Source organism: Calidris pugnax, unplaced genomic scaffold (assembly GCF_001431845.1).
Source record: "Calidris pugnax isolate Ruff unplaced genomic scaffold, ASM143184v1 scaffold25, whole genome shotgun sequence".
In the NCBI taxonomy this organism is placed as follows: Eukaryota; Metazoa; Chordata; class Aves; order Charadriiformes; family Scolopacidae; genus Calidris; species Calidris pugnax.
This window is the reverse complement of record NW_015090805.1, coordinates 4,073,880-4,083,017: the sequence shown is the minus strand read 5'-3', so window position 1 is coordinate 4,083,017 and position 9,138 is coordinate 4,073,880. Positions and strand designations below refer to the sequence as shown.

The 9,138-nt window shown below is 43.3% G+C and overlaps 1 protein-coding gene across 1 annotated transcript in view; it reads left to right on the top strand.

The window, feature by feature from the left end:
- Positions 1-1,854: 1,854 nt before the first annotated feature.
- BACE2 (beta-site APP-cleaving enzyme 2) overlaps positions 1,855-9,138 on the top strand; it is a 32,967-nt gene continuing 25,683 nt past the window's right edge. Inside the window, exons 1-2 of the mRNA XM_014937995.1 lie at positions 1,855-1,860; positions 6,976-7,064. Coding sequence (XP_014793481.1) covers positions 1,855-1,860; positions 6,976-7,064 — 95 coding nt within the window. The remainder of the gene's footprint in view (positions 1,861-6,975; positions 7,065-9,138) is intronic.

Sequence of the window (9,138 nt, the reverse complement as noted above, 5' to 3'; positions counted from 1 at the left end):
TCTGCTGGGCCCAGTGCAGGTGTGAGAGTGTCAAGGGATAGGAGTGTTTTAGGTGGCTGGAGAAGAGAGTGAATGTAAAGATAGTATAGATATGGGTTCAAATCCCAGATCCTGATGCCAGCTGGAAATGTGATGAAGGGAATGGCTGCAAACACCAAACAGGTTCTGGTGGGCTTGATCTGCTGCTGCCCGTAAGAGGCTCCATTAGCCATTTGTTCTCTTGCTTAGTCCACAACCTACAAACACGCCACAGTTTCTGTCGCATACTTCTGCCATTGCGAAAGCAGGAATTATCTTTGGTGATATATTTGATTTCCTGTTTGGCTGAATTTTCATGCTGCAGTAAATCACCTTCCCCTGCGTCCCCAGTGTGACGTTGCAGTGAAACGTAGGCACCACCCGCTGAACAAATGCCATTAGTAAATCATTATTTTCCATTCCATTTTTCTTTCTTACACCATCTCTCTTATCTCGGCTGCATGGTTAAACCCTTCTTACAACTACAGGAGGATTTTTTGGGAAAGTAGGAGCAAATAGGTCTATTTTCACTGGTGAGGTGACCTCCCTCAGGGCACCACAAGAAGTAGTCCTTCTCCTCAGATTGGGCGTAACATGTGGGGCTGCCCCCTTCCTCCTCCACCTCCTCAAAGGTGAGGTTTGATGCTGTCCAAGCTGCAGAGCGTCGTTCGGCTCTGGTAGGGTGCTTCTCCAGTGTTACCAGTGCCCATGCAGCTGTCAGCCAAAAAGCTCAGTTATTTTCTGAATTCCTCTACTGGGCACTGGTGAGGCCACACCTGGAGTGCTATGTCTAGCTCTGGCCTCCCCAGTACAAGAGAGACATACTGGACATGCTGGAGAGAGTCCAGCGAAGGGTCGTGAAGACATTTAAGGAATTGGAGCATCTGAGGAATGGCTGAGAGAGCTGGGACTGCTCAGCCTGGAGAAGAGAAGGCTCAGGTGGATCTCACTGATCTATATAAATGCCTGAAGGGAGGGCAAAGAGGACAGAGACAGGCTCTTTCCAGAGTGATCACTAACAAAACCAGAGGCAGTGGGTGCAAACAGAAAAACAGGGGTTCCTTCTAAACACTTTTTTACTGTGAGGGTGACCAAGCACTGATGTGTGCTGCCCGAGGACATTGTGGAGTCTTCATCCTTGGAGGTACTCTGAATCTATCTGGGCATGGTCCTGGGCAGCTGGCTGTAGGTGGCCCTGCTTGAGCAGGGAGTTATACTGGATGACCTCCAGAGGTCTTTTCCCACCTCAACCATTCTCTGAAGTGCTGCAGAACAATGAGGACTGGGCTGCTCCAGTCCAGGGACTGCTTATGATCAATGAAAATGGGAGAGTCCCGTCCCTGCCCCAGTGTTCAGGGGCAGTGTGCCAGTCTGTCGTACAGACCAACAAGCTTACCCTTTTTTGGTTTCAGTCTTACCTGTTCAGCAAAATACGTATAATTCTGCAAGCAGAAATGTGTTCTTGTGGAGGCTTTTTCAGTTTGTGTCTAACTTTGCAGGCTCTTGCATCTAGAAATGCTTCCAAAGATTCCTATAACTCATCTTCTAATTAGGTTTTATTTCTGTATCTTAAGAGGAACAGATGAAGAAGCTATATTAAAGCCTAGCCTTCTGAATTTGTTTATTAGAAAGTAGGCTGTAAATGCTAATTCCAAGTAATACAGGAAAAAAAAAAAAGCCTACAGTATCTCTGCTTAAAAAGCTGCTGTATATTGTAACTTTATTAATTTGTAGAAACAAATTGCTGAACTAACCTGAATGACAGTCAGTGCTTAACACGTAATGACTGTGGGCAAACATAGCATCTAGTTGCTAGTGTGTTTTCTTTTTCGCGTGATGGTTGTAAGCAGCTCTTGCCAGATGGGCTGATAATGTAATTAGGAATTGTTGTGTTAAATGAGGCAGTATTTAAATTGGCAACTAATTTGCCTATCTAATAACCAGCTTGAAAAAGAAGAGCTGTTACCCAAATGATTTCTAGCTGCTAATCCCTAACAAGAAACATAGCACTTGTTTGCACCTCTTTTTAAGTACTGTCTAGCAAATTATTTTCTGTAGGGTTTATTATGTGTGGGACAAAATAAGGAAGAGAGGGAGTAAAGAGATGTTACAAGTTCAGAGGTTGTTAGATGAGGTGGACATCTACTAAGCCAGTACGTCATCGTGATGTGTGGTAACAGCTCATGAGCCGGCAATGGGATGCTTCCCATTTATAGTCTCTACATGTGGACAAATTTTTTTTTTTACTTTGTGATAGTTCACTGTGTGACATACTCCATCAAGCAGAGTAGGACTATAAGCCCTATTTTAAGTGTGTGCGTGGGAGAAGTCATGAAAGCACAGCAGGACAAGATTCTGAACAGCATATGAATGTTACTAGTGTGGACTGGTTGCTCTCTTTATTTGAGATGGGAGAGAAGGGCAAAGAAAAGGGTGCTCTTGGGCCAAGTTCAAACCCCATAGAAGGCATCATCCCTTGTAGTTTTCATCATGAACTCTTAAGGAGCCTGCTGCTTTGGTCTGCTGGCTTGTGCAGTAGGAACTATCCATTGTCCATCATTAAGATTTTTGACTGAACCCCAGAGTAAACACAAGGCTGAATGCGATTGATTATTATATTTATGGCTCTATCTGTGCAAGTCTTACTCCTTTTTTTTTCTCTCCCATGTTTCAGCTGAAGCAGGGATGAAGAACCAAATACATTTAACAGGGATGAAGATTATCATCAGCATAGCATGGGTTACCCAGGGAATCGCATCAAAAGTAACAGCATGACAGGGTTGCATGCAAGCCATAGGATTCCACTCCTGGAAAAGGCTGTGTATGCTAAATCATGCAGAGATCTGCTTCAAAGAAATGCATTATGCACTTGTAGCTTATGGGATTTCTTTTGTTTATTTTTCTGAAAGTTACCAAAACCTCCCAACTTCAAACTCAAACGGGAAAGAGAAACTTACACGAATTCTGAGGCAGGTGTAGATCAGAACAGAGGCGAGGTCTGCCCCTGCTACAGAATGCTAGCAACCTCTCTGCAGCAAAAATTGAACAATTGCTACATTTTATGACTTTTCCTTGAAAATGTGAAGGAAGTCACTTTCTGAATGCATGGTGGGATAACTGCAAATTGCTGTTCACCAGGCAGTTAAATGAGGCATAGATAATGCCCAGTGCTGATGACGTTGTATTGACGCCACTTGCTGTAACAGATAGGGCAGGTGCCTCAACCACAGGCAGATGAAGCTTTCCTGAATGAAAGAAAGATGACAGATCAATAGGCAATTTTTTTTTTCTGATATCAAAATACAAAAATATGCAGCAATTGAAAGCTTAAAAATATTAAAGACATAATGGTAAGTTACATTATTGACCCAGGGTAGCAGACAGTAAGTTCTGTTTGATGCTGGCGCTAAATCAAGCACTGGAAAGTTTGAGGGGTCCTTGAAATATTGACAATGTGTTTGACTTCCAGTTGAAATAAATCATTACTGGGGTTTTTTTTTCAGTGTCTCTACCCCTTCAGAGTAGATAATATGTAAAATGCATGGCCTAAGGGGGCTTTTGCTTTCAATGTTCTTGACTTTCAGTAAACATTTTGGGATTTGTTTCTTTTTATAAGCACAACTTAATGGCATATAGATGGAGTGTCAGATTTCCTCTGCAAGTTTGTCATGGCAGAGGTGGATGTTACTATCTTGCTTACTCTATAGCTCGGGATCTTTATGAACCTCTTACTACTATTCACACTTTTCCATATAGGAAATGCATCCAGCAAAATAATCTCCAAGTATGGTACTAGGTACAGATTTTATGTCCCACAGCTGTGGTAAAGGTGACCTTCAGGGGAAAAAAAGTGGCCTTTTGCACTTGCTGCCTGCTTTCTGCTGTGTAGGTCTGAAATTGAACTTGGAAGACACAATTAAAAAAAACCCCAAGGCTTTCCTTCTGTGCCTCCAAAAGTGAACAGAAAGTAGTCTTTTCTTGTTTTTAATGCTGGGCACGTGATCCGTCAGCAGTCTTTGGGCAGTTTTTCCTTCCCAGCTTCATTCAGCTGTGTCCCTCCGACCTTGACTTTCACAAAATCTGACTTCATCTGACACTTTCTGACAACACAGGGTGATCACTAAATAATCAGCTCCCAGTGACAGGAAGTGATTCGCTCCAGGTGTCCATAATAAACCCAAGGAACCTGCTCTACCTGCCCGTGAGATTCACTGTCTCTGGGGCTTCATGAGGAGGCAGCTGGAGAGGACGCTTCCACCATTGTTGGCTCTGCCTCAGCATCAGGGTCTTCTGTCCCCATGGCAGAAAGGCAAAGGCGCAGAGAGGTATGACCACTTTCCAGCTGTCACAGTGCGTAGCTCAGTAGATCAAGTGGAGGTGCTGTTGATTTTGGTTTTTGTTAGTAAGCCATGCTGTGGAACACAGCAGCTGGGGAGTGAGTGCCCAGTGCATTTAGCTTCATCTTTTGGGAGAGGGCAGGGCTGACCTCTGGAGATGGAGCAGGACGGGCAGCCCTGGACCATAGCTCCTTTGGTTGCCACCCGGTGACTCGCCAGGGCTTGCTCCAGCAGCACCATTAAACAGGCAGCAGGCAGTATGGAATAAAGTAGGCTCCAGTGGTGACAACATGAAAGTGGTTCTTAATGAGACGTGAAGGCACTAAAGAAAATTCAGACCCAAAGGGTAGCCAGGAGAGAAAGAGAACTCAGTAAGTTATACCCACCCCAAAATGAGCTGCTAATCACTGGCGCTATTGTGAGGACTACAATAAATCAGTGTCTGCCCTGGCCGCCTGCATCTCATTATGCACAAACATGCGGATAGAGAATGTCAGCCTCAATAGCGATCTGTCATGTGAATGCTGCTGTGTCCGAGTGGGCTGGGGCTTGCATGGTTAGCTGGCTTTGTATTTTCTTCTTTTTTTTTTTTTTTTTTTTTTTTTTTTTTTTTTTTGTGGGGGCTATCTATTTTCTTTTGGAAATGTTGATTTGCTCTGTACTGTGGGTAGTAAATTTGCCCTTTTCTTCAGTGATTTGTGAATTCTGTGATGATAACATTGTATTTCAGGTGTGGGGGTAAAGTATCTTTCATGTATGTCATATTTAGTGATTGGGGTCTTTCTTGGTTTTGGTTTTTTCCCCTCCAAGCACTGCTCCGTGTATGGTGTCATGAATATTACTGAAGCTAGGGCAACACCTACGTGTATTTATGCAGCTGATATATAGTGCCCATTACTCAAGCATCACAGACTGCCTTGGAAAAGCTAATTAATTTAAGCCCTGCAGCACCCCTTCGAGGCAACTTTTGTTAGTCCTGGTAGATGCACACATTGTAGCTGCTCTTTGTTATTTATTTTTAATATAATTTTTATACCAGAGAGGGGAAAAAATGATTAGTTATTCCTTTGCTAGGTAGTTGACAAAATGTTAGGCTTTAGATATCATTGAAATCTAGTATGCAGCGAACTTTGGATTTTATTGCAAGTCATGCCTCAGATGTTCTTACTTTCTTTTAAAGCCTCAGCTCCTAGAGCCAAGTGAGCTTGTAGGTGTCCTTTTGCTTTTAAAGATATGTGTTTGAATGTCTGTGTATGTGGTTGCAAAATAATTGCGATGTATTGTTTCCACTTAATCTAAAATCTTGGATGCAGTAAGGCAGTGCGAGATCTCTAATTGCCTCACGTCTTAAGGAGCGATGAGGACCACCAAAGTGGCTGGTTCGAGCTAGAGTCAAACCACAGGCAGCCCAGTCCTGATGTCTCGCTCCCACCTACAGGAAAATTCTTAATTCCTTAGTATTTTTCTGGGGAGCAGGTGTCCCTTACTGCCTAGGGCATAATTTCACAATCATTTTAGTCCAAACTGAGACCACACTGTCACCAAAAGAGGCAATCAGCCTTTTGTAGTATCTGTTCCTACCATCTCTTTTCAAGTAGCTGTCTGATACCGCAGATTACTAATTTTTTTTGGTAACCGTAGGTGAGGAGCCTGATTTGATTTGCAGTACAGCCCCGTGGGTGCTAGTGTTTATGCCAAGAAGCCACAGGAAGCATCCAGCCAAGAGCAAGAAAAAAAAGCGTGACCACTGCTTTTGGTAGCAGTACAGTCTCTGTGACTGACTTAAATTATCATTTAATGACACCGTAGTTTCAAGGTCTCACTGACAGAGGTGATCCCACATCTGGCTGCTGGCTCCCGTGCTGTTACCTTCTGATTCATGCTAGCACAAACTGTCATGCAGCTGTGGTGAACCAGCCTGCTGACCTGAGCCAAATGGGGAAAGGAGGTGTCTCATTTTGTCCGTGTGGTTTTTTGTTAGGCAATTTTTGGCCTAAATGGTCCTCCCAATTAACTGAACCAGTGGCCCGCTCTTAGGCCACCTCTCAATCCATGCTTTTCACGGTGTTTATAAATCTCCCATCCTCCTATTTAAAGGCAGTGAGAGCAGTAGGTAGGTTGCTGCTGCTCGGGACGAACTGGGCAACGTTCCTGTGCTCTCCAAGCCACAAGGCAGCTTCATGCTTCTGCTTATTTCTGCTCAGACTTGCACTCAGCCCCTACCTAGAAACCTCATAAGCTCTAAGGCAAACAGTGCTTTAAACAGTACGCAATTCAGCCTGTGTCCTGGACGAACCAGGTTGCCGAGACACATGGGTTGGGCCAAAAAGAAATCTGAGATGCTTGTGAATTCATCTGCTGTGCGAATGTGGGCTTGGCAGGTTTTCCCCCTTCCAGGAACATGGCTATTTTAAAGCACGTCAGCATGGTCAGCTGTTTTGAAGGGGCTCCAGCAGCCTATCTTTCCCAAAAGTGACACTTCGTATTCATTTTTCAGGACAACTTCCATCGTCATTTTAAAATTGAAGGTAGTTTAGACAAAAAGTTTAATGATTTTGTTTGTTTGTTTGTTTGTTTAGTTGGATATGAAAACCACCTCTCCTTTCTTCTGTTTCGGCAGTTAAATATTCTGGTTGACACTGGGAGCAGTAACTTTGCTGTAGCAGGTGTGCCTGATCCTGATGTCACCTCCTACTTCAATACCGAGCTGTAAGTACCTGTTCTGCACACCTTGGTGGGTTAGGATGGCTTTTAGATTCGGGCTCCTCCATGCAAGAGTATGATAAGGCAGTTTGTGAGACTCCTGTGACATCCCATGAGAGTGTGATGTTTGTTCCCTGAATGGGAAGATTGGCCTGGCCTGATGTGGAGTCCTGCCTGACACCATGAACAGTCCTACTCTTGGCAGCGCAAGTGAGCTCCGAGCGCAGCACTGATCAGAGCTGGAGAAAAGGGAAGAAGACGACAGGATAAAAACTGTTTGCAAAGTCACAGAATCACAGAATTATATGGGGTTGGAAGGGACCCCTGGAGATCATCTAGTCCAACCCCCCAGCCAGAGCAGGGCCTCCTAGAGCAGGTTGCACACTAATTTCAGCCAATTTATTATCCAAATAGTTTTGGAAGAAATTTAAACTTTTAATACCCTTCCACTTTGTTAAAAAAACAAAAATTAAACCCCAGTAATTGTATCTGTTACTTGACATTACATCCAAAACCAAAATTAGTCAAAAACTACTTTGTTGCTTGGTTTGGCTGAGGACCTTGATCAGTTAGTGATCTGAACAGGCCCTGCTGAATCTGGTTGTTTTTAAGATATGACTTGGTGGCTTTGGTGCTTGTTATGCACTAACTTTGCTGTGTTTAGCATAAACTGACATTAGTTACAGCCAAGTACAGCTTTGTCTGCCTGAATCACCCTCTCTTCTTTCTTCCTTCCTTTCTGCCCTTCTCTAGTTTCAATTATTTCAGGTAAACCTCTCCAAAACACAGGATCTATCTTTAGTTGAAGCATATGGATGAAAATACACAGAGGGACTGGAAGGCTGGAGAATATCATCATTCTCGTTATGTCTTTATGTATTTTAACAGGGGGGTTGCATTTTTTTTTCCAATAAGATGCACTGGTAATGGGGGGAAAGCTGGTATTCCCATGCTGCTTACTAGAATAGCCTTACCTTCTATCACAGATTTAGGCATTAATGGAGATATTTCACATCTCACTCTGATATAACACAGGTCTGGAAAGTCCAGAATTTGCACTCGAAAGCCATTTCTGCACTACTGTAGAGTTTTATATGCCAGCTATGCCCTTCCATAGGTAGTGGCTAGAGAAAACTTAATTGCAAGGAATTAAAAGCACAAGCATTTGTTATCCATTCTCTCTGAAGTGATGTTATTTTGTCTGGAAGGGCAAGGCTTCTCTCATGAGAACCATAAACTATTAGAAACAGCAACAAGAGCAGAGGTTCTGTGTTGAGAAAGGCTGTGAAATCAGTTGAAGGTTACACTCTCTTATCAGTGTTCTCAGTGTGCACTGTGTTTGAGAACTTTGATATAAAGTTAATAACGAAACCTTGAAATTTAGGCCCTGAAGAGTTAAGGCTGCTTTGTAAAATGATTCGAATTCCAGTCATTACAGACCAGAGCAATTGCAATAGCAGTTTCTGGTTTGGGTTGGATTGATAGAGTACTGCAATATGCTCAAAATAAAGTACAACCGTTCACATGCTTGAACCTGGCTATACCATGCTTCTTCCATTTTAAGTATTTTAAATACATTTAAATAAATGTCACCTGGGAGGCATCCTGGTCCCACTGAAATCAGTCAGATGTTTCAAAAACTTTGTTTGCAAGAAATGTCTGTAGGTCACTTTCTACATATCCCAAATGAGAAAGGTCTGTCATCAGATCAGTTCAGCCATGGCTGAGTCCATCCAAGTCCTTCTGTAAACCTCTGAGGATGGAGAATCCGTTCTCTCTCTGGGCAGTGTATTTCAGTGCTATGCCATGCTCTCCTGCAGAGGAAATATTTCCTAATGTCCTCACAAAATGTAACTCCTTATGTTAGTATCTGGCACTACAGAGAAAAGTTTGGTTGTGTCATCTTTATAACTGTCTCTCAAGTTGCTGTTAAGCTGCTGTAAGATGTCCCCTTAGCCTCGTCTGCAAAACTGAAGCCCAGCTCCCTTCAGGTTCTAATTACAGGTCTTGTGTTCATGGTCCTCGACCTATCTGGTAGCCCTCTGCCAGTCCCTCTTCTTTTTCTCCAGGTCCCGGTTGA